The 25,725-nt window shown below is 37.7% G+C and overlaps 1 protein-coding gene across 8 annotated transcripts in view; it reads left to right on the forward strand.

Annotated features, from left to right (window-relative positions):
- STAU1 (staufen double-stranded RNA binding protein 1) overlaps positions 1 to 23,834 on the forward strand; it is a 32,829-nt gene extending 8,995 nt beyond the window's left edge. For 3 of the 8 annotated variants that reach the window (XM_056353743.1, XM_056353740.1, XM_056353742.1), the window contains 14 exons: positions 1,588 to 1,864; positions 2,691 to 2,815; positions 4,818 to 4,974; positions 6,486 to 6,624; positions 7,350 to 7,515; positions 13,075 to 13,173; positions 14,524 to 14,754; positions 15,276 to 15,419; positions 16,280 to 16,426; positions 17,231 to 17,303; positions 19,398 to 19,717; positions 20,410 to 20,532; positions 22,105 to 22,190; positions 22,838 to 23,834. In XM_056353743.1, coding sequence (XP_056209718.1) covers positions 1,672 to 1,864; positions 2,691 to 2,815; positions 4,818 to 4,974; positions 6,486 to 6,624; positions 7,350 to 7,515; positions 13,075 to 13,173; positions 14,524 to 14,754; positions 15,276 to 15,419; positions 16,280 to 16,426; positions 17,231 to 17,303; positions 19,398 to 19,717; positions 20,410 to 20,532; positions 22,105 to 22,190; positions 22,838 to 22,925 — 2,091 coding nt within the window. In that variant the 5' untranslated portion in view covers positions 1,588 to 1,671 and the 3' untranslated portion in view covers positions 22,926 to 23,834. Of the gene's footprint in view, positions 1 to 1,587; positions 1,865 to 2,690; positions 2,816 to 4,817; positions 4,975 to 6,485; positions 6,625 to 7,349; positions 7,516 to 13,074; positions 13,174 to 14,523; positions 14,755 to 15,275; positions 15,420 to 16,279; positions 16,427 to 17,230; positions 17,304 to 19,397; positions 19,718 to 20,409; positions 20,533 to 22,104; positions 22,195 to 22,289; positions 22,333 to 22,837 lie in introns of those variants that run through there. The other 5 variants (XM_056353745.1, XM_056353744.1, XM_056353746.1 and 2 more) reach the window with 5 other exon arrangements.
- The last annotated feature ends 1,891 nt before the right edge of the window (positions 23,835 to 25,725 follow it).

Raw genomic sequence — 25,725 nt, forward strand, 5'->3', positions numbered from 1 at the left:
ACAACTTCTTTGAGTTCCTTTAGGTAGGCTTTCTAATACCATTTTCACAGTAACAGTGCACCCTATGCGTGGAACTCCTGCAAATTTAGTAGTCAAATACAAGCTTTGGTTTGAGTATAATCTACATAAAGGTCTTCTGAACTCGTTTTGCTCTGTAATAAAAAACAAAGTTATCCAGCTGGCATTGTGGTGAGCCTGACGTGTTTGTGATGTTTTTTTCAAAGTAAAAATATTCCAGATGGTAGATGTGTTGCTGTATCTCTTGTTTCCCAGTAGCTTCTTTCCTCTTACTTAATAAATAAATCAGTCTTTGTATCCATGTATGTATGAACCTGGGTTCTCCTCTTAGGTTTGTTTTGTCAGTAAATGACTAAAAACTTCACTCTGACTCATTGCTGCTCCTCTTACATTTGGAAGTCCATTCACAGGTTCAGAATTTGAAGCTTACAGAGCACTAGTGGAGTTGTGTTGCTACAAATAGCTCCCTGGTGGTATCTGGAGCAGTGATTTCTCTTCTCCTTCTCTAAATTATGAAAGAATAAACCTTTGTTTGCTGCTGTAATAAAATCTGTAGGTGGGCAGTGTGTGTGCACCTTTGTGTGAGAAAATTATTTACTTGGCTGTAAAATTTATTTTTAATAAATAAATTGATATGTGGATCGTAAGCAGATATGGGCAGCTGAGCTCTGGCAGAAATGATAGCCTTCAAACTGCAATCTGTTAGTGTATATTTAGGCTTAACTGTCTGAGCACGAAGCTAATGTTGCATCCATGTGTAAGAGAAATCTAGTACTAATTTGTCAGGGGAGGAACGACCTATCACAGTACTTCACATTGACTTCATCGCTTGGAAGTGCTTTTTCTTAAATGAACATAGATGCCTATGAGCACTTTCAACACTTGTTTGCAGTGTTCCAAGGCCAAATAACTCTAAATTGGTACTTGAACTGCGACTGAGACACGTTCTGACTTAAATAGAAATAACCTTCAAAACACATGTAGCTTGTAAAGTTTTTGAACTCTACACCTTCGCTTTTTCCAGTCGTAGCTACTTCAGCATTTTCTGCTGGACATGGGTTGTGTCCCCCTTAGAAATGGCTGGGCATTCTTCTTGATGATCCTGGGGGAGAAGTATATGATTATAATAAAGGGTGCGTGCTTTAAATAGTTTTTGGTAAAGACTGCATTTATTGCTTGCCCTTCAGAGTTAAAAACTTCAGCTTCAAATGGTAGAATGCATGAAGTGTAATCTGTGCATGAAAGCGGCTCTTTGTTTAGTGTGTAAGCAGTGGCTATCAGTTCAAGTAACTGGGTTTGCCTTGTAAGTGGATTCAGTGATGGGGAAAACAGATGGATAGTTATCTTAAATGAACAAGCACAAATAAAGCTTCTCTATAAATGAAAGAAATATGAAATTTAAATGTCTAGCATATAGATTGAAATATGCTGCTAATGGAAACAATGGATCCTCAGTTGAACACTTTTTCCCCTTTTCCCTTTTTGTTGATGGAGAAATAATTTCAATAGATTGTTGGTTAGAGGATGCTAAATATTTAGTATAAACTTTTTTTCGTCTTTACATTTTAGGTCAGCAATTTGGCTTCACCACACTGAGTTTGCCTGCATTCAAAGCTGTTTACCTACAGTAATTTGCTCTGGCTGGAAGTGAACATGTCTCAAGTCCAAATTCAGAATCCTTCTGCTGCCCTTGCAGGGAGCCAAATATTGAATAAAACCCCATCTCTTTCACAGCCTCTGAGTATTCCCTCTACTACTAGTTCTTTGCCCTCTGAAAATGCAGGTAGACCTATCCAAAACTCTGCTTTACCCTCTGCATCAGTTACATCCACCAACGCAGCTGCAGGTGAGATGAATGTCTCTCAATAAGTGTATATATTCTTACAGTTTGGCTTGATATCCTGATGTCTTGCACCTACAAATACTTTACAAACAGTATTTATCCAACTTACAGCAGCTTGTAATGCTTTCTCCCTATTGAATGAAATCTGTCTTGAGGCATACTTTTCCATGAAGTCCTGATAATTAATTGAAGTGTTTGTAATAGTAAAGAATTATTTTAAATTGTATAGCATTGAATTTTTAGAACATTGCTATCCATCTTTTCTACAAGTAGCTTTTTTTAATTATAAAAACAGTGTGGTTTGAAATAGTTTGTTTATTTCTATTATCTTTAGTTCTTTTATGACTGGTTTAGTGATAACTGTATTGTGCTAATAAAATATAATAGAGCAAATAAAAGGTAATGAATAAAAAATAGGTAATAGGGGAAAATAGGAGAAGGAAGAAGAAATTAACTGTCTTTTGAAATTATTTAAAGCAAGTGACCGTGATGAATACTTCAAAGATTTGCTTCTTGAAATGTACTACATAATATGCAAGCTAAACACAGAAGTCTGCTAACTTAATGCTTCTGGTTTGCATTAAAACATTACTTTTAATGATGCTCTTTTAGGCATGCACATTGCTTGGAAATCCCAATGTTCAGAAGATTGTTGCCAGTTTGGCTAATAAGCAGAGCTGTCTATTCCAGCAAATCTTTTCTGAGAAGTGGTGTATTACAGACAACAAAATGCTAAGACAATTAGATACTTTTTTTATTATTATTATTAAGAACTGTAGTGCCGTTCATAGCTACCTGTTCATTTATCTGATTTTCTGTAATCTTTCAGCTCCTTCAAACATGGCAAACCCCAAAGAGAAAACCCCGATGTGTCTTGTGAATGAGTTAGCCCGTTTCAACAAGATTCAGCCTGAGTATAAGCTTTTGAGTGAGCAAGGTCCAGCTCATTCTAAGGTAAATATGAATATAAGTGTCTTATTGCTGCTGTTCATGCTCTTTCATTTTCTTAAGTGGAAAGGCAAAGTATATGCTTTTGGTGCAAGGTCATACAGAATTAATAGAGAGGAATGGGAAGCTCACCTCAGTACCAATGGTAGGGAAGTGTGAAGCTGTTACATATGTACTAAAAAGTTGATTTTCCAACATACATAGAGGTTGAACTTACCTACTACTTACCTTTTTTCAAGAGTGATTTATGTTAGCTCCATTGCGAGATACTTTGACTTTAATAAAGCAAGGTTTGTCCGTTGCATCCTTTGCTAGAAAATTTTGTATTAAGTATGGATGATCTTTATACAGTCACCTTCTAGTATGATGTTAAGCTTTTGTCCTATGTCTTGCCTGTTCTGCAAATTTTCTGTGTTCTTCCTGTGGTGCATATTAATGTTTTGAGATGAATCCCACCAACTTTAAATGATTAAAATAGTTCCTTAGTCCACATTGGCTCATGAGATGCTGGAAGATTTATGGCAATTACATTTCTTTAGGAAGAATGCTCTATAAGGAGTTGTAGTGCTTTTGTGTCTATGTACTTGGCAAGGTACAAATCTGTATTTGTTGACATGCTGGGATAAGTTTTACTACTTAAAATTAAGAGTTGTTCTCTCTTATGCACATCATAATTGAACATTGCTTGGCTGTTGCTCTGTTTTGGTTGTAAATAAAGTGAACCTTTCTGTCCTAATTGGCCATTATTTGGAAAACAAAGGTCTTGAGATATGTTCTTTGATGCCTGAAGTACAGTATGATTGAACAGCACTGAACATTCATCTGTTCTGGAACAGTTATTTTAGCAAAATGGTCTTTAGTTCTTCACAGTGGGAATATATGAATGCCTAGGGTAGACCGGCATGTGGATGCATCCCGTATCGTGGCATATTTTTTACAATGTGTCAAAATCTCGGTAATATACAATTCCTTTGGTGTTCTGTTCATATGCAGAGAGGTGGTTTCTCGGGAATACAACAAATATACAGGCAGTTTGTATTACTTCAAAGAACACTGAAGAAGGGACTTGGCATTACTGAACTTCTTAATCCTCACTGAAGATCTCTTATTGTAGGAGAACTGAGGTCAGGGCATACAAGGAAGATCAGCCTGGGATGCGTCTAATCTGACTTTGTCTCCGTAAGGTGTTTCCTGGAGCAGTGTTTGTTGTGTTAGAGGAATTGCCTTGGAATTGAATAATGTCAAGAACTAAAAATCTTTTGTCCAAAATAAGTATAATGTCAGCTTCAGTGTGCAAAGGAGGCAAGCTTTGAACTTACAAGAAGTATTGGAATAACGTTCAGAGCATCTGTTCAGTTGTGTTTTCATTCTGATTGAAATTAAACTTAATTTAATTACTAGAGAGACCTTGGCTTGCTGATGTCTGATTAATTTGTGAAAATTTAGGGCAGTATATATCCTTCCTTATCCCACATACTTAAAAAGAAGTGCCACAGAACTTTGCTCTGTAATCACATAGGCTTGTGCTCACCTGTGGACATGTAGAAGCTTTTATGGTGCAGTGTGAACTTATTTTTCTTCAAACTTCTGAAAAACACCATTAAAAAAACCCAACAGTATTAAAGCAAGAATTGAGTTATGTAAAGTCTGAATTTCAAGGCTGCCATTCCGAGTAATGTTGGCACCCCAGCTGTCCATGTAGCTGCCACCTCTGTACACATCGTGTCTTTTTTTTTTTTTTTTTTTTTAGCCTATACGATGTCGTGCAGTGCACAGGATACTTGCTAGCTACAATTACTGTGAAATTCTTAATTTGGTAATCGGGGAACTCCTATCAATGTCCAAAGTGTTTAAAATCTGGAGATGACATGGTAGTTGTGGAAAGCTTTGATTACCATATTCTCAACTTTTGCATCCTAAAAAACTCATTGTTTTGTATAAGAGGGACTAATAGATTATGTGAATTCTGAAGCAGCTCATAATAAAATTCATGTTTTCTATTTTTGAGGTGTTTACAGTGCAACTGACTCTTGGGGACCAGCACTGGGAAGCTGAAGGAACTAGTATTAAAAAAGCGCAACATGCGGCAGCTGCCAAAGCTTTGGAAGGGACAAAATTCCCTAAGCCTACGGCTCGTCCATCTCGTAGTGAAGGCAAGAATCCAGGTATATGCCACAACAAACCGATTTTAAAAAAATAAAAATATAGTTTACACCTTTCTAGTTTTGGTATGTATTTTACAGTTGCATAAGGATGAATAAAAACTGTGATTCTGTGTATTTAACAATGGCATTTGTCAGGTTTTGTGAGAACAAACCTTGATTTAATCTTTGATTGTTGTAGGCAACATGATAAAAATCGTCACATTAACAAGTTAAAAGTGTAGGGTTTTCCCATCAAGTCATTCAGGCTGCTTAACTTACTGTCTGGTAACACTTGGTGAAATCCTGGAAAAGATGTTTATCCTAATCTTAAAAAGAGGAAAACTAAGTTAAAAAAAATTCCAAACATAAAAAAACCCAAGAAACAAAAAACCATGAGGAATTTGGTCACAGCAAAGAATAATCTTCTGCACGGGCAGATGAATGTGTTTGGCAATTCTGATAGGATAATTCAGAAGTTTCACAATAAAGATTTCTTTGGAAATATTTGCTTAAAAAAAAGGCAAATTAAAAAAAAACCCAAACCTAAAACCTGAAACTTTTAAATTTGTGTTGAGGAATTTGATCAGAACTTTGGAATTTGCATCATTTGTACTTCAAATAATAATACATGTTGATTTGTATAAAAGCATTTAAGTTGTAGTTCACTGTGTTTAGGGAACTTAGTAATAAGATTGCTTTTAAGATACATTTACAATGTAAAATTAAGTATGAACTAGCTTCATATCTCAGCTGCGTGGGTGCTTGTTTAGCATTTACTCTCAGTCACTTGAATTCAAAGCTATTGGGATAGCATTGGTATGTTCAGCAAAGGTGAAAACTTACCTTTTGTGCCAGTTGTATTCTGGTATCACCTAAATTCTTTCTTTAGAAACACTTTGTACAGTCAATATGAAAAGAGTAGAAGCTAGTAATTACTTATTTTGTCTGTGAATCTGTGCCATCATTTAATTTTCTTTTGGCAATTGCCTTTTAACTACAGTACACACTGGTTTTTGAGCCAGTGAGGCCTGTGATAGAAAAAAATGACCCTTTACATGACTGTGTTTTTTTTTAAATAAGAGTAGTCAGGGAGTCAGTTCTTCATCCACACGGTATCTGCATTGAGAGAAATGTTTATAGCCTGAGTTAGTAATATACCTTCCTTTGGAAAGTCCGGCTGCAATTTGAAAGTGAAGAGTCATAAAAACACTTCTTAGGTCAAGAGAAAACAAAAAATTAAATGTAAAAATAAACAAATTGAAAGCTTCACGAGTTTAAAGCAAAATTTAAAAAATCACTTTTTTCTAACAGGATTTGTCACAGCTCTGCTAAGCTGTTAATTTAATATGCATCATATAGACTGACTTTCTTTGTGTTCATTACCATTTCTGTTCAGAATTCATTCATTTTAAGATACTGCATGTGGCAAATCTTGAGCTCGTTTTTGTCTGCTTTGGGGCAGCGTAAGAGTTTAGATTTTTTCAGTTCCTTGTGACAGTTGGACAACTCTTTTTATATTCCTTTTTATTTAGACAGTGTAACCCCCACAGTGGAGTTAAATGCACTTTGCATGAAGCTGGGAAAGAAACCTATGTACAAACCTATCGATCCTTATACAGGGATGAGATCCACTTACAACTACACTATGAGAGGTGGTACTTATCCTCCACGGTATGTATTGTTTAATTTTTTGTTTTTGCAGTCTCATATCTTTGACCTTTCACTTTGTCCGACTGCTTTGATGCTATATTCTGAAAACTAGCTGCAGGTATGACATCCCTTAAAGGGGTATTCAGCTTGAAATGTAGCCAGCTTATGAGGCAAAAGGTTTTGATAAGTACACCCCATTAATATCTGCAATTTGTCTTATTTATGGGTTTTTTCTTTGGGGGGAGAGGAAGGATTGGAAAAAGGGAACTGAACCAAATGATTAAGTGGTTTTGAGGACATTCAGATATAGCAAGCGTCATGAAGTAAATAGCTAAATATTTCTTGCATTTCCTTTCTGTGTAAAAGCAGAAGTGAATAAAACAGTTTGATTCTTTTTCTAAAGCTATTTAAATTAAAGCTTCAGTTGAAAGAATTTTATATGGGCATAGGAATTGAGAATTCAAAACTTACTGACCTGCCAAGTCTGTAAAAGCCTAGTTACATTGTCTTTATTTTAGTTCCTTAGAAATGTGTTGGTATTGTAAAATAAGAAATGTTGATACTCTGTTTCAAAAGTGTCTCCCTAAAATCTTGTAGACTTTAAAACAAAATTTGGCTTTTTAATACTACTGCTTCGGTGCTGAGTCGTGGTTACTAATATCCAAGAGACTCATCCGTGTATAACTTACACTTCTGTGTCCTTTGTAGGCCAAACTGTTTGCTTATTTCTTTCTCTTTCTGGGCAGGTACTTTTACCCATTTCCTGTTGGGCCCTTACTTTATCAAGTTGAGCTTTCAATTGGAGGGCAGCAATTCCATGGGAAAGGAAGAACAAGACAAGCTGCTAAGCACGATGCAGCTGCTAAAGCACTGAAAGTTCTGCAGAATGAGCCCTTGCCTGAGAAACCTGAGGTGGGAATTAATCTTAGTATTGTAAGCATAAATTGCTAAGAAACTGAGATAATATTGCAGATTTTTTTCCTTATTGAGAGGAAGGTGACAGTTGTGAAATTTAATTCTGTGTAGTAGTGTTGACCTACTTGTGTTAATAGACACAGTTTGATTTAAAAACATAAATTTCTATGGAACTAGAGTTTTCCCAAATGAAGTTGTTAATTCTTTTGCTGTCATATTTTTCCACAGCAATGCTATAGACCTCTGTCAGATATGAGCACTGGAAGCATAGATAGGAACTTACCAGGTACAGATCATATACAAAGTTCTGTAGAAGTGTGTAAATGGGGTACTTGCATTCCAGTATGGGCAACACAGAAATCAGACATCAGAAATCAGACATAGGTTTGCTTCCTGGGCAAAATTCCTGTGTGCTTTTGGAGAAGCCATGGAAGCTCTAGAAGAGCAGGAAGTTTGTGGAAGTCATGAACTCATGTGCACATCTTGGTGTGAATGTAAAAAGCAAATTCTTATCTCTCCGTATATTTGTGACTGCCCAGCATTTTCCATTCCAAGACCCTCTTACTGGTATTTTTTGATGCTGTTTTGTTAAGTTGCTTTAGACAGAACGTCTCATTGCGTGCACACGCATTACAGCTTCCGGGGCTGGCTGGATGCGGGCACCCCCTCCGTATGTGCTGGCTGACTGGCCAGTGACTACTACAGAGAGTGTATTTAGTCTTTCCCTTACGGGCATATTACACCTGTTTGAGTTACGAAGGCTTGACGTTAGAACTAAGAGCAAGAGATCTGTTGATGTACTCCTTGCTGGCATCTAGATCGTGTTGAGGAGAAGGCCATGCAATACAAACCTAGAAGCAAGAGAGACTATGGCATTGCTGGAGAGGTGAGGAACGGGGAGTGAAGGTTAGATGGATAACTTACAATCTGGGGAGCGTGAGAACTTGCTGGATACGGAGTCTGGCTATGTGCTGAGAAAGGTCGAAAATGAAGAATTGGGCAAGAAGGTAACAAGGGTTCTCAGGCTAGGAGAAAAAAAAAAAAATAACTGGGAACTACCAGGAATGGCAGAGCAAGAGGACTGAGGAAATGTGTTGTGAAACTAAGGAACACTGAGTTACAACTTTAAGTGTGTTTGCAGGAGAGAACATTGCCCAGATAATTGGGCAAAACCACTGGACCTGGTGGTTCAGGTAGGAGGCCTAGGAGGCCATGGTGGTGGTTCAGGTGACAGAAGGCTCTCCTGGAGGAATGTAGATTATTGGGTGATGGAGGCTACTAAGGGTCAAGGGAGTACACATGTTGTTGGGGAGAAGAGAGTGATACTGGGAATAGAGGCTGAAAGAGTGGAGATGAGTTCTGTACTGAAATCTGGAACTGGTGATAGGCAGAGTGTGGTCAGGGACAAGCTGGAGGTCTTCATGCAGGAGAGGGCAAGCCTGCGGGGAATGTTCCCAGTCAGTGCGGGGGAACCCCAAATTCCTGAGTATTGTCATTCTGTTTCAGTGGTGTGTAACCTCCTCTTTTTGCACTCTCCCTTGTAAAAGGTAACTACTGTCATCAGCCACTTTTCTGCCTCAGGTAGCAAAGTTCTGTGTACTGGATCCAAGGAGTCAAACTCTGCAGAAAATAATAGGATCACATGCAAGTGAATTATTTTCTGTTCACTTTTTTAGAAATGCTTCTGTACAAGTGGCTTTCTGAATATTTGTGGAGTTTTGTTTAATGTTGAGTAATATATGAGGTCTTAAGAACACGCGCTGCAATTGTCTTTACATGACCACGTATCCTTTTCTATAGGATATCTCATGTAAGGGGTGTAAATTGAGAGGTGAAGGAAATAAACCTACAGAATCGCTCCTTTTTTTTTTTTAATTTTATTTTTTAGTGACGTGATAAGGGAAATACTGTTGTGAATGATGCAAGAGATTGCACGAAGGGATAATTATTTTATTAATAAAATAGTTGCAGGCTTGCTGGGAGCTGAGTGCTGCCTTGACCCTGCTATACGTTTCACAAGAAACATGCATTTCTCATGTTATTTTTCTATTTATATTTGACTTCTCTACAGAATGAACAGTAAGAAATGCAGCTATGCCTAAGGAGAGCAATCCTTTGAACAGAGAGTACTGTTTTATAATAAGTACTCGGATAAATCAGATCTTAATTTAACGTTTGGTATTTAAATGCTAAGTTTGTGAATATTTGTGGCTTTCAAATACTGTAGTTTTAGGAATGTCTGAGGGAACTGCTGTTTTTGTAACAGCATTTTGCACTAGGCTAGAGGAAGATAAAATAAGGAAGATTTTACTGCTAAGTGAGCACTGTTCGCTCTTGCATTCAGTGAGGCAAGGTCCTTGAAGGATACGGTAGCGTAAGGGATGTTTTATAATGCATGGATACAGTGGAGACAAATTGATTTCACAAGCAGACATAATCCTGATACTTCCTACCTGTCATTTGATGTTGCCAGTAATTTTCCTTTTAAATGTATGTAATTTTATATATCCCATTTGTGTGTGTCTGTGTAAACAGAATGTACTTAAACTTGAACTTTTGTATTTTGGGGGGGAGGGTGTAATTTTGTAAGTTTTTTTTTAAGATTGTTGTATTTACAGGATTTTAGTCTTGTATTTTTAAATTAGAAAATATTCAGTGCTTAATAATGGTTGGACTCGGTGATCTTAAAGGTCCTTTCCAAGCTAAATGACTGTGTGATTCTAAGAAGAAATTGCTGAATAAAATTCTTGGGCTTTAAGGGTAAGAATGACCATAGCTCTCAACTGGACAAAGTCCTGCCTGAACAACCCAATTTAATTTCAGTCTGCTCTGCTTTGAGTGGGAGGCTGTAGTAGGAGACCTCCAAAGGACCAGCCTAAATTGGTCCGACTGCTGGAGTTGAGACACACTGACAAGTCACAGGATGGTGTTACTTTGCATATTCAAAGACAGAGATAATAAAGCATTGATTTTAAAGCTTTGAAAACATAGGCGGCTATGCTTTCTAGCACAGTTCTCAGACAGGAATTCTAACTTTTACCTGAAGACACGAAAACCAGAATTTCTTCTATGTTTTTTGCCCACTTGTTTGGTAAATAGCAGTTGCTCTTTATACCCTTAACGTGGAAGAATATAGTCAGACTGATAGCTATGTTGAAATCAACGTCGTTCTTATCAGCAACTCCACTGGTTTTCGTAATTTTGCTTATAAGCAGTCTTTGAAGAAGTGCATGTTGAAAGAGTTCCTAGAAAAGGGTGAATCCCTTTTAAAGGAGTATATTACTTTTGCAGTTTGCTTGGGAGTTTTTTAATCTATTGCTTTTGTTTCCTTCTGTGACTTTTTTTTTTCACTTGTTAGAGATGGATTTTAAGAATTTGATGAGAGCTAAGAGCATTAAATGCTTATATTTGTGGTCTCATTCTGATTTAGTAGCGTAGATTCCTTGGAGAATTTAGTCTATGCATATGTGCAAACTACTTTACAAGCAGACTTTATAGATGATCTGCCTTGATGGGTGCAGGGAAAGAGTAAAGAGAGTGTGTGTATATGATTATTTTTTATTTATAAAATAAACTGATCCAGAACTCAAGTAGAGGCAAAGGAATCAATAGAATAGCTGTTAATTGTTATTTTGCTATTAATTTACTCTTTTTAGATAAAGGTATTGAAGAAAAGTACCTGTATTTTACACCGTGTGAACACACTTGGAATATGTCAAGAATATATACCGTAATAGAGCAAATAATTTCATACTATTTATTTGTATTGTATTGGAAGGGTATTAAATGGGAAAAATCTAACTCAATAAAGAGAAGTCCTGGTCACCTTCGTAAGGAAAAATGGTGGAATCTGAAAAACTAGAATATATCTGAAGTTACAAGGAGGGGAAAAATACTTGTAAATAAAATGATTGTGCTAATTTTTTGACAGTAAGGGTAGTGACAGATCATTCCTATAGATGCTGGTAGTAAACTTGCTATAACACATAGACTGTAATAAAATAAGACCTTAGTAGTTCAAATATTTTTCTGGGTGTATGATGCTATTCCTTTTGAACTTACCAATTGCATTTGAAATAGGTTTTAGAATATGATGATCAAGACTTTTGACTCCTGTATTCAATCTTGGTTTTGACAATTTTTACCTGCGTTGTGCCTTCTGCTGAGGTATAGTATGGTTCCTCTAGCGTAGGTGTCGCCTCCACGTTTCTCATGCAGTGTAATGCACAGTGCATCTGCCTCGCTCCTGTGGGATTGGTGCCATCATGTGGTCTCAGTTTTCACAGACCTGAAGTTTGCTTTATGTACACCTCTGCGTAGAGGCTGTGGAGACTGGATAGAGTAGTGGGATCAGAAGTCGCGGATGTTACCGGTTGTGAAAGGGTGTTGGGCTGTACGTGCTCTTTGAACTGTTCGCAGCCCAAACCTGAAATACAAGGTCAACCCATAAGAACATTGTGAAATTTGATGGGACAGTGGGAGGAGTGAAAACCACAGATGAATTTTACTAATTTTTTTTTTTTTTTTCTGAGATGGGAAGAGCCTGCTTAAGGTGGTGGGAAAAAAATTTCCTCGTGTTTTAATCTGGCTTGTTAGTAACAGACATTGGGGATGCTTGCTACCATCAAAACTAGCTTTAATCAATGAGAGCTCTCTAGCATATTTCTGCTGCTCCAATAAAATCTTTAAATCATTTTTGTTACCTGGTTGCATAACTAGTATTGTGGCATGATATAATTGGTGAAATTGTTGCTGTTCATCTTTATCATAATCTTTCCAATATCACTGCTGGACACTTAGTCTTAAAATTTCTCTGTTGCTGTTACCATGCCTCTTAGTTCATGTTGATCCCAACATCAGTGAAGACATTTTTGGAATCACAATCAAAATTTTACCTGGAGATACGTAGAAGTGCCTGTAGGTAAGCTTCACCTGGCACTGCTGTCCTCCTAGCAGGTGTAAGTTCTCAGAGATGTACACCATTTGATATAAGGCAAGTTCCTGATAGTATGTTCTTCAGATGAGAAAAAAAAAAAATATCTGTAGACAAAGCACTTACAAGGGAGCATGTTAAAAGACAGGGCTATGCCAGGATCTAATTAGCCATCCTTTATTCACATTGGTCCCATTCTCAGAATCTTTATTTTTCCTGCCCTTTCTCTTATCTGATACTGTCTTTAGTGCTTTTGGTACAAATGTCCAATCAGTATATGAAAATTGTATTTCATAAAGGTACTTCCATTTGGAAATCGGTTCATTTAACACTTCAGTTTGTTTTTATATAAATAGATTTTTAAACCTATTGGCCCTTATTCCATTTGTTCTTTCCTGTAACGAGCACGTGAAAATATGAAGGTTTGCTAGCTTTTACACATACACCTTAAATAAGCTTTTTAAGTTTCAATTCTGTAGTATGTGTGCTGCATTTCTACACATTCACGTAAAATGGCAGTCAAGGTTAGACTACTTAAAATTTTGAAAGTTCAGTAAACTGGTTGGATGGATAAAATTCAATTTAATAGGATCTTTATTTTAAATAGAGTATGCTTCTTTTAGGTTAACGGAAAAGAACCAGATGATGAAAATCTCAATAAATCTGAAATAAGCCAAGTTTTTGAGATTGCACTTAAAAGGAACTTGCCTGTGAATTTTGAGGTATGTTTATTTTACAAGCTTTAGATTTGTTTTTATTAGAATATTAAGGGTACACATTAAGTTGAGTTTCTTCTAGATAACCCGAACAACTGACTTTTAACATGTCTTGTTAGTTGTGGATACACTTTTACTTTTGACAGTCACCCTGATTGTCTTGGCGTTTATATGGTAAAGTGAAGTACCATTTACTTTATGGTAAAAAGAAAAATCCACCTGTTCACATATTCATGCACTAAAATCATAACATGAGTGAACAGCTATGCTGTGGTTGTCTGTGCAATCTTTTTTCCAAGCTTTTTGAAAAATCAGTATTACAGAGAACAAATAAAACACAACTCCACATAATGGTTAGAACATTGAAGTGCAGAGTCGAGGCAAAAGAGCATAGCTCACTCTGAAAGACATTTATGGAAGTATTTGCTTAATTAAACACTGATATGGACTACCCGCAAGTTGCAGAATCTCACAAATAGGTTTCTTTTCTTGCCATGAGGTGACCTCATGTGCATCTTACTTTCCTTTCCCTTTGGCCTGGCTGCTTGCTGCCTCTTTGCCCCTCCTTGATCATTTTACTTATCTTAAATCAATAGCTTCCATAGGAGCATCTCTGTTTCACTAAAATATTAATTTATCATGCTGCTTTCCTGAGCTGGCAGAGTAACATTTAAGTCAACTATCTGAATTCTTATAGTAAGAAAATGCAATGGTGTGTAGCTAAATTGCTTCTAAAACCATTCTATGAAATTTGCCATGAAGCTTTCAATTATTGCAGATTAGCCTGAGCATCACTGGTAAAAATATAGTCACACAAAGCCAGTTGTGGTGGAAGTTCTTAATTCGTTCTTACTTTTTGACTTTATGGATATTTTGAAGTATGACGTGTTATCAATGGAGTTAGAAGATTAAATCTGTAGTAGGCAGCTATCTCTTGGATGTCTCCAGAATTCTTGATTTCTGAACTAAAATGCTGGATCCTAAAGAATTGCTTTCTCTGCAATGTTCTATTACCGTAACGTGATGTATTTAATGAGGTGATGTTAATTGTGTGGCAGTACACACTGATGAAATAGAACAGTCATATTTTAATATTGAAAGGGTGCATCAGTAAATTAAGTAAGATGGGTTAATGACTTACATTTAAATACTGTTTACTGCTTGCTGCATCTGATGTTCTTAAAGTACGCGTATATTTGGTTTGGGTGGGATTATGTTATTAGAGTATGATTTACATCTCTACTTTCTGGATTGTATGAGAATGTAAAAACTCTTTATCCATAGTTCTTGAGAGAAGTTTGCTGTAAACAATGTGCCCTACCATTTTTAATATGTGTTTATCACGCTTTCACTCAGTTTTTCCCTCTGAAACAGGTGACCAAGGAAAGTGGGCCTCCCCATATGAAGAGCTTTGTAACCAAGGTGTCAGTTGGAGAATTCATGGGTGAAGGTGAAGGAAAGAGCAAGAAGATCTCAAAGAAAAATGCTGCAATAGCAGTGCTAGAAGAACTGAAAAAATTGCCACCCCTTCCTACGGTTGAGAAAATGAAGCCACGAATCAAAAAGAAAACAAAGTCAATAGTGAAGGTAAGAGACTGGAAATCTGCCTGTTAATAATAATCATCAGATGAGAAGGCATTTCTGAGGTAATAATAAACACTCTTCAACTGCTCAACATTTATCAGCAGTTTGGTACTACAAATGAAATTATATTTTGCTTCCACAGTAAATTCAGGATAAAAGAGAAACCTTATAAAAAATAAGTGGCACATAAAAATGAAGCTCTGACTTTCAAGCCTTAGACTTTACAGCTTTGGGTTTTGCATGATTTTGCTTGTGCAAGTTCTCCTGCAAGCCTGTCCCTTCTAATATAGCAGGATTAGAACTTGTAAAACTATTACCAGTGGTAGGTTATATGTGGTCAACTGTGACAGCAGAGCCAAATAATTTGAGTGTTTCTCTTTGCCTGTGACAGTTTCATTAAACAACTTTTATTTCAGTTTTTTTAAAATTCTAGAGATGAGTGATTTCAATGGCATGCTGCATTTTGTCTATTAAACCAAATATTCACAAATTTTGGCTTATTTCCTAAACACTGTTCTGCATAGCTGCAAACAAGTCCAGAATATGGTCAAGGAATGAACCCCATTAGCAGACTTGCCCAGATACAACAGGCCAAGAAAGAGAAGGAGCCAGAGTACATGCTCATCACAGAACGTGGTCTTCCAAGGCGCAGGGAGTTTGTTATGCAGGTTTGTATGTTAATTTGAGAAATCTAGTTGCGTGGCTGTGGTGTCTTTTTCTGTTGTTGTTGGTTGGTTGGTTTTTTGTTTTGTTTTTGGCTCATGGTAATCAGGTGGTCATGATGATATGCAAAGTTAATGGGATTATGGCCAAATCTCCATGAAGTTTATTAAGAAAATATGTAGTGGGCTATATTCTAGAAAGGAAAAGGTTCAAGAAAAGTGATCTGAATCATGTTTTTAAAAAATTGCATAGGGCACCAGAAGTCTATGTTGTAACCACCTAATGTTTTAATTAACAAGAATATTAATATTCCATTAAGAGATACTGAGATGCTTATATTTTGTAATGTAGAATCTATTAACATGAACCTGGGTCTCCTTCATTTCCTCCTTCCCCTGAGTTTTGGTGTGTTGCTTTACTGTGCAGCAGTTTTTGTAATCTGCATTGCAAATCCCAGTAGCATAGTAATATTTTTAATACTGAATATCTGCTTGCCTCTAATAATTAAGTGCATTCTCCACACCCCTCTCCTATCCTGGCCAAAACAGGAAAATTAATTGCTTTCTTTGCATTGGTAAATCTGCTAAACCTGTAACTTAGCCTGTATCTGCTGTGATACCAGTTTTGAGTATTTAGGCTGTTGCCAAGGTGAGATGATGAAATACAGTTGTTTGTGTCACTTCTGTTCGGGTTTTTTGTGCTTGGAGGCCAAGGATCGTTGATAATGAATGACAGCTTGCTTAGAATAATGATCACTTGAACTTTCTTGTGACTTACGGTGTGCTCAAGACACACATCCCTAATAAGAGAATCTTCATACTGCTGTTTAAGAATTGATTTGGTATTTTCTTCTTCTTTTGCACAGGTGAAAGTTGGTGTACACACAGCTGAAGGAATGGGCACAAACAAGAAAGTTGCTAAACGCAACGCAGCTGAAAATATGTTGGAACTTCTAGGTTTCAAAGTCCCTCAACCTCAACCTCCAAAGCCAGCATTAAAGACAGAAGAGAAGGTAAGAGTCTTTAAGAATCAACTGCTGTTTAGCACTACAGCAGCAGCTGAGTTGAAACGGTAGCAGTTTTGCAAGGCAGTGACAGTGTGGTAAGTTCATACTTTCAGCCCTAGCCAGGAAGCAGTTGTATCAAGGTGACTGCTCTAAAAAATAGTGTCGTTTAGATAGATCAGGGGTTCAGTTTCGCAAGTAAATCAAAGTCTCATTAGAAGGCTAACAGTGTATTTCTTCTGTATGGAATGGCTCAACACTTGTGATAATGGATGTATTGGTCTTAGAATCTTGCAGACATGTAGGTGTTGAGATGTGGTAGCACTGGTTTTACACAGCCTTATCGCCAGTTGCAGCTGGAAGCTTGTTACAGGTCTCTTTCTTTGGTGGGTGCCTGAGCCTTGCATTCTCCTCCTGCTGTAGCAGATGTTGCCAGGGAGTTAAAATAGTGAGTCTGGTTCTAGTTTCCTCCTTTTCATGCATGTGCTCATTTGTGTCCAGTATGTCGTTCTCAGCAAGACCAATAACTAACGTTGGTTTAACTGGCTTTATTATGGTATCTAGTTCTCAGTATCTCTGTTCTTAATACCACTTCAGAGGTCTGTAGAGAGTTTTAGTCTTTCAGTGAATAAGAATCACTGAACTTGTCACTTCTTGGTAGCTATGTAATAATTGAGGTCTCTGAATAATAAAATTTTCAGTAAAATTTTGACTATACAGATCACCTTCATCTTGAAAACTTTAAATCTTGGGGGAGGAAAAGAAGTTTTAGAGGCTTATTGTGTGTGTGGCTTTTTTCCTTTTATTTTTAAGACACCAGTGAAGAAACCGGGCGATGGAAGAAAAGTAACCTTCTTTGAGCCGGGCTCTGAAGAGACTTCAACTAGTAAGTGACTTTACTGAAAGAAGCCTGGCCCGGTTGGCCCGTGTGTGTGTGTATGTAAGATGTTTCTCTGTCACTTCAACAGTGTCATTTAACACACTGCAGGAATGAGCAGAGGTGTGCCGCTGCTGGCTTGCAAACTAAATCTACCCCTTGGGAAGTTTTTGTTCAAATCTCTAAGAGTTTATTCCTCCCAAGTCATACAGTATTCGGCCTGCTTGGCCTCCTGCTCAGGGGAGGGGGTAGGTAGCTGAGCCACAAGCATGTGTGTGCTAGCAGGTCGGTCAAGCAGTTTGTGGAGGTGCAGTTGCTGCCGCCTGCAGTGTCTGAGCTTGTCTTACCTCGATCTGAGGGGTCTTGGGGCAGGATTTAATCTGTGTCTGGAGCTTTCGGGGGGCTCAGTTCAGAACTGAGCTTGGTTCTGATCCAGGGACCAGGCTCCTCCTACCAACAGCAGGAGTGAAGTGGGGGTAATTTCTGGGGGGGAAAAGGTAAGGGGAGGAGGAGAGATCAGCCTCTTCGGCTCAGCAGAACACTTCTCTGGTGTAGGGCTCAGAACACTTCTCTGGTGTAGGGTTCAAATGAGGATGGGAGCAGATTCCCTGGGAAAAGGGTTGGGGTTTCTGCCAGCTGGGAATAGCCTTCTGGATTTGGAAGAACAGTTGCAGGTTAGAAGATGCCCCAGAAATGTCACTCTTAAGCCTGAGGCAGAGCTGCGATGGGAGGCTGGTGCTGAATTTGTTGGGGCAGAGTTAGCTGTGTTGTTTGGCCCTGTCGCCTTACAGATGTTGAGGAATAACTGCAGTATGTTGAAGGCTTTTCCTGGGACGAAGACGAGGAAGGGTGTCAGTACTAACTGAAACTGGTCTTCCTAAAGCAGAGTTGGAGAAGGAAAGAATGGCTTTGTAGTACACAGCAACCTCTTCACCTGCGCTTGGTCTCTCATGACTGAGAGAGCAAGGAGCTGTGCCTGCATTTATTTCAGACAGTTGGTGGTTGTAGTGGTCAGATCCACAGATGCCTGTCTGGAACAACAAACCCCCAGACCTGCCCACCCAGTATGCAGGGTTGGCTTTCTCTAATGTAAACTGTGGGGAGGAGCCGTTAGGGAAGGTTTGTCTCTTGCAATGTATTTCTGTTCTGAATAGTACATTTCAGGTGCTTTATGTGTTGAAGTACAGTTTTGTGGTTTAAATGATAAATAGTTGGGATTGACTTGGACTTGAGTAACATTTTACTGCATCCGTAAGATCTTAGGTAAACTTCCTGACTTCTTATTCAAACTTTGCCATCCCTGCTTTCTCCCATCTACAAGTTACGATTTTCAGCCTTAGACTTGAAACAGCTCAGTCCTGCTGAACTTCAATCTGTTCTGCCATAACAGTGACTCCTCCTTTCAGTGGCACTGTCTTTGCCGCCTTTCTTTAGCACACCTCTGTAGTTTTCCTCCACAGTTCTGTGTATATGTCTCCCCTGTAAAAAGCTGTTCTTATCCCTCTTAAATATAACTTACACCATAACGTCAATAAATTGCTATCAATTGACTGTGGTGGCATATTTGCTGTAAATAGTATTTCTTGCTTCCTCATACCGTGCTAGTGTTACATTTAACCTTATCTACCTGTTGACATTTTCACAATACGCAGTTTAAACTTTGTGGACTATCTGGCACTGTCTTTACAATATTCAACAGTGGCTCTGGCCATTCTGTGGTTTCATTATTTGCTCCTACAGTTTAAATAATGACATAAAAAATTCTGAAACCAAAAGATGCATCTAGAATGTGGTTGCAACTGTCTGAGGTGTCTGTAAGCTTGACTAACCTGGAGAAGCTGCTCCCGGAGGTAAAGGTGCTCTTTTGACAGATGCAGGTGTTGCCCTGAATGATTTATTCAGAAAGCAGTCTCATTTTGATGATGCTGAATCTCTGACCCACCAAAGGCAAATCAAGCTTGCTAAGTTCGTTAGCATTTCAAAAGTAATTTGAAACAATCTTTTTTCAAAACTGGCCTTTGATGCCTGTATATGCCTTCACGTGCCTGCAGAAGGCCTCAGAAATAGCTAGCATCTGTTTCGTATGTACCTCTCTCTTCTCAGGTAATAAAGAAGATGAGTTTAGGATGCCTTATCTCAGCCATCAGCAGCTTCCTGCTGGAATTCTTCCTATGGTCCCTGAGGTTGCACAAGCTGTAGGAGCCAATCAAGGACACCACACCAAAGAGTTCAGTAGGGCAGCCCCAAATCCTGCCAAGGCTACAGTAACAGCAATGATTGCTAGAGAGCTATTGTATGGTGGTACTTCTCCTACTGCTGAGACCATATTAAAGAATAACAACTCATCAGGCCACGTACCCCACGGACCACTCACTAGGCCCTCTGAGCAGCTGGACTATCTTTCCAATGTTCAAGGAATCCAGGTAAATGCTCAGCTTTGCAAGATTTCTTCCAAAGCTATCCAAACTGGTCCAGCCTGTTGTTTGTTCTAAAGCTTTGTAGTTCTGCTGGTGACTGACGTATTCTGAGGCTGCTTGTTAAGCTGAAATTTGTCTAAATATTTTATTTTACCTATGAAATGTACAGAATTTTACAGCTTTTTAATTTAGTTTTCAAATGTGCATGTCTGTACTGCATCCTCAGCCTTAATTCAGGGCTACTCCCAAACCTTGTATGAATTTGAACTTAGCTGATCTGAAGTCAGTTTTTTGAGTAATCGTTCGTATATTACCATTTGCTGTAAGCTGTACATTTTCTTGTGTTTCATCCCTTTAATCAGAATTGCATGCAAGTTCCTATATTAATATGTTAAAGGAGCTCAGCAGATTAAGAAGAGTAATAGGGAAAACTTTAAATACAGATAGTTATGATCACAATAAGAGTCCCAGCAACAATCATTAAGTAGCCACTTTTATTCAGAAGGCTTGCAGAGCTCTCATGATTACTAAAAAACATTGCAAGTAAAGTCACACTTCAAACTAAATGGTTCTACTGGCTGACAGAATGATTAAAAGTAAGGCTCCACTTCACATATATGTGTAAATAATCTGTTGCACTTGTGATATTTCCTGTACTTGGTTAACTGAAAAGAACTAAATCCTTCTCTTTTCTTCAGGTTGAATATAAAGACTTTCCAAAAAATAACAAGAATGAGTTTGTATCTCTTATAAACTGTTCCTCTCAGCCACCACTGATCAGCCATGGAATTGGAAAGGATGTAGAATCTTGCCACGATATGGTATGACAAATATTGCTGCGCTGCTTTCTCTTTGCCCTTCAGTGAACTGGGGGATGCAGCAGATAGACCCAGGGTTTCACGTTACTGCTGGATAGCAGTGAATTCAATGCTGTACAATTCCCTGGCTAATTTTTGTCTGATATTTCACAGGTTGCTGAAATAATTGATTAATAATATCAGAATCTAATGTAAATAACCTTGAAAAGATTTAATATATGCTCACAGTTTGGGTCCACAAAAACTGTGTTGGCTTTATCTTGGTATTATTTGCATGAGCACCTAAGAAAGAAAATGTATGAGAAGGAAACTTTCAAAACATAAGAGCATATCAGGTTATTTTCTGTAATGGAATGGGCTGATGTTTCATTGTGAACTGTAATACTTGGGTTCATGTTACCAGACTTCCTGCTGGAACAGAATCCAACATGGAAGAAATGCAATTCACCATTAGATAGCAGGAGACACGCTAAATCTGTTAAGTTCGCTTTGTAAATAAGATCTTTTATAAACGGTAGCTGAAATACTTCTTTGTGAAAGAATGAGTCTTAAGACTGTAAACTGTAAGGGACTTTGTCTACAATAGACATTACATATTGCTAACGATATGGACGCAGTTGTAATTTGAAAGGAGTTTCATTCTTTTGGTATCCAGTGGTGACCTGAGTACTGCCTGCAGGCTACAGTAATAGTTTGCAATGTGGAAAAACCTGGTTTTACTGATTTGTGTACTAAAAAAATTTTGCAGTAATTTTCTAATGGCTGTAATTCAGTACAGATGTCTTTGAACTCTGTCACTTAATTTTGACATTTTAATACCCACCTCTACATCCTGCTGTAAAGAGCCTCCTGTAAGGCACGAGTCGGCGCAGGAGGTAGAAGGGAAAAGGACAGCCAGTTCAGAGCTTAAATATTGTGACTGGGCCAGCGTGAGAACCTTGCTCTGTTCAGATGCTCAGCTTTCACTAATGCATGTGCCGTAATTAATCAGCGGTATTCTGAAAAGGTGTGCCTGAACCTGGTCTGAATACAGTTGAAGGCAATTCTCAGTTCTCAGAGGAGGTGACTTACTTTTGCATTACCCATGCCACATCGAGTCGTCTTTTAAACACTCACATGTGCCCTATCTGTGTTGTCTTTTTTATTCTTATGTAACTTGTTTTCTTTTTCTGCAAAGGACTTTTTTTGTTCTGTGTATTTTGATGTCCTTTGTTTTAAGCTCTGTACAGTTTTAAGCCATTACTAATTTAGTGTCTTTTTCCATGGTATTAATAGCACTGCTGAATTTTATCCCATTGCAAAACAAATGCAGTGCGAATCCCCCAGCCACAGCACCATTCTGTTGTTTAGATGTAGCAAGATGAAATTCTACACCATTGCATTTTTTCCACCATAATGATGCATCTTAAGAAAAAAAAAACAAAAAAAACCCCCAAACCAAAACAAAACAAAAAAAACAAAAAAACCCTACCAAAATTAGAACGTTTACTTTATTTTAAATGAGTCCTGGTCCTGCTTTCACTAAATGAATGAAACGGACTCGAGCTGAATTGCTGACTGCTCTCTTTTCTGTAGGCTGCATTGAATATCTTAAAGTTGCTGTCTGAGTTGGACCAACAAACCACAGAGATGCCAAGAACAGGAAATGGACCAATGTCTGTGTGAGTGTGACCCATTGACTTTTCCTTGCATTAATGAAAACCTCTAACCCTATGATGTTCTATAAACAAATAAAATGTGACGGTGTTTCTCTTTGCCAGAAAAGTTAAAATGGGCTGTTACCTTCTTCAGGAGGAGAAGAGGGTAGGTTTTGTGATCAAGCCTGTAATTTTCATGTGCCAAATGCAAATACTGAGCAGGAACAAGGGGATAAATTGTAATAGCTGTGATACAGAGGAGTTCGGACTGTGATCCCTCTGCTTAAACGATTTGTTCGTGTATATTTGTAAATAGTGTGACTTTGCAGTGTGTTGAAGTGTTACAGCTGCTCCTCTCGTTCTAGAAATCTTCTGTATGTAAAATGTAAACGATGTATAGGTATCACAGCTTGCTTTCAGCAGAAACTGGAGGGACTGAAAATTACTCCCTTTGACCAGGAAAAAAAAATAAGTGTAGCCTCTCACTTAGATAATAAGCTGTCGAAATGGCGGAATTAACAAAGTGCTAATTGATTGAAAACGGAGGCCGTTTATATGGAAACACCTTGTTATATATATGCACCTCAAATATTTTGTATCAGATTTAGAAGCATCTTACTCATGGAAATTGTATTTTATCTCCTAAGTAACAGGTGTTTTCTCATTTGTAGATGTGTGAAACAAGAAATGGAAAGTGATCCTCTTCTCAAACCAGCTAACTCAAACACTTTGGGACAAACACTGGACAGCACTGCCTAAAAAAGGCTTTTGACTGGACCCAAACCGAAAGCACCAGAGAAAATCAAATGCTTCCTATTAATGTAACCTAACTGTTTTAGAGTGCTACAGTCTTTACAACCTACTGTAGTGTCTAAATCATAACCGTTGCTTTTTCTTCAAACAGTGATAAATTTTTAGTTTCATTATGTTGTTTTGATTGAAATGACACTATAAATTTTTCATTTAAAAGTTTCTTAATTGTATCTAGAACAATAGCACAGTTTAGAAACTTTGTCTTCTGAGACTGACATGTTATCTGTGAACTAACTTGGGAAGATCATATCCGTGTATGTGGTTATTTTGTTTTTATTGAAATAGCACCGTTTCACTGGAAACAAATTGTGTGCCCACCATTTTAAAAAGTCCAATATTTTCGCAAACCTAGCTTAATTATCCAACGGTTGAATGAATTAAAACACTTTAGGAATTTTAAACTTTGTTTGATCATTTTTGGTTAACTTCTAGTTTTCTTGAGTTGGGGGGGTAGGGGAACTCGAATGCAACATGACTTTAAATGATCTGTCATCTATGTTTTAAGGATTGCGTATATAGATGGCACACGGCTCACTACATTACAGGATATGATCTCAATGTAGTGCATATAAAACTGCAGATTGATTTTCCTTGAGTGCTTTATACTGTTTAATTACATCTCCATGTAGGGCTGAAAAAAATTACCTATGTTTATATATAAACTGTGTTGCTTTTGATGTTGTGTTATTGCGCACTGAACTGTGTGCAATAAAGTTTTTTGCATATGGTCCAGGTAAAGCACGATAGCCTTGCAAGTTAAGTACTGCTTCAGTTCATTGTTTACGCTGGAATTTTTTCTCCCCATGGAATGTAAGTAAAACGTAGTGTTTGTCACCAATAAATGGTAATACTAAATTTTTTTTGGTTAATTTATTCTTGTATGCCACTACAGGGGCTGCTTTTTTATAGGATTTGTAATGCTTGTGATATAGTACGGGCAGTATTGTAAAGCTATGGAGTAACTGTACAATGGTTATCAATTACATATAAATAACTACTATTTAGTAATGTGGAGGATGTGAAAGCCTGGCAAGGTCAAGGAAATTCAAAAGTAACGTGGGTACATTTTGGTATTTGTGCCACAGTGTGTTAGTGCAAGTGTATTAATGGGAGCTTAAAGTTACGATTATGACAAGAAACCTGGCACACAGGTTGGTATGATTTCAAAGTTTAAGTCTCTACTTTTAAGTTTCCTTGTTTGCTTGTAATTTGAATCATAACCTTGCCTTGCACTTAGTAATTTTTGGGGAGTAGTACTTTCAAAACAAAACTTTCCCTCTGGCAACAAAAGCTGGCACCGTAGACTGACACATGACAGTGTATCATTTGGATGTGGACTACGTTCAGTGTGTACTTAACTAGTAATCTGTAGCAGCACTTCCTAAACACCTGTTTGCAGTGTGTGTAGTAACTCTTGTCACAGAGAGCCGTTACTGCATATGCTGTGTCTCAAAGCTAAATGTCTCGGCCACTTCATTTGCATTATTGAAAGCAGTTGGGCCACGTTAACTGCATACCAGACTTCATTGAATCAAGTTGGTTTTGATCATTATAAGCAAAAAAAAAAAAAACATTGTAAAGGTTTTTTGGGGTTTGGGTTTTGTTTGGTTTTGTTTTGGTTTTTTTTTTTTTTTACATTTGTAGAACTAAAATGCTGTACATTTAAAAATTAAAAGAAACTTGCTAGGCTGAGGCTTTGTATTGCAAATTCTTACAACTTAGAAACTACTTACGAATTTATGTTGGAAAACACATTGAGAGTGGGTGTAAATGGTCTCCCTGCCTTTATCCGCTGCTACTTAGGAGTCTTCTCTTTAGGTGGGACTACAGCCTATTCTGACTGTTTTGCGGCATTCATTTGTTGATAGTGCTGTGTTCCGTATTACCTGATGTAAGGTACTTTGCCATGGATACCTCTGTTTCAGTACTCTTAAATGCATCTGTCATCTTAGAGGTGCTATGTAAGAGAAGGTTCTTTTGTCAAAAACCTTGTAGTCACAGCCTCATGATGGAAGCCTTCAGGTCACTGTGTGGATTCTAGGTAAGCCAAAGTGAGTTCGAGATAAAAGTGTTTTTTCTGGAGCACTGCCGTCGCTTGCTTTTCTGGTTGTCTCCCCTGTGCTTGACGGAGCGAAGGCTAGAAAGAATGGCTACATATTATATGTGATCACCTGAAGGCTTTATATGACACTTCTGTTCAACAGATACTAAAATGTTCTACAAAAAATAAAAATATGAGAAAACAGAGGTGAAGGTGAAATTCTCTGACCACAGCAGTCTAGCAGACTAGTACTGGTACAAAGCTTACATTTCTCAGCACTAGCAAAGTGCCGTCCGCAAGACACCTCACCTTCTTGGATTCATTCTTTGAACTTTTGGTTTTGATCTTAGGAAACCTTTTGACTGCAAGTGAATGAGCTGGAGCTTTAAATATGAATATTAGTTTACGTTAGCTTGGGCTTCATGCCATGTGTTTCAGTAATGATGCCATTATAGAAAATTTAAGTATAGGGTCCATTCCAAAATTACTTTCTCATATTCAGATCTTTATTGCTTGGGGTTGTTCTTCCACAAGTGGATTTTACCAGGCATTTTTTCTCCCCATTATTTTGACTCTGCTTAAATTACCACATTTTTAGTAAATTAATGCATTTTTCCTATGTTTCTCAGAAAGTACTTGAGCGCTAATAATAATATAATAATTAATAATAATATGGCACTACTAATCTGAGTGTTCCAGAACCTG

The sequence above is a fragment of the Falco biarmicus genome, chromosome 10, assembly GCF_023638135.1.
Source record: "Falco biarmicus isolate bFalBia1 chromosome 10, bFalBia1.pri, whole genome shotgun sequence".
In the NCBI taxonomy this organism is placed as follows: domain Eukaryota; kingdom Metazoa; phylum Chordata; class Aves; order Falconiformes; family Falconidae; genus Falco; species Falco biarmicus.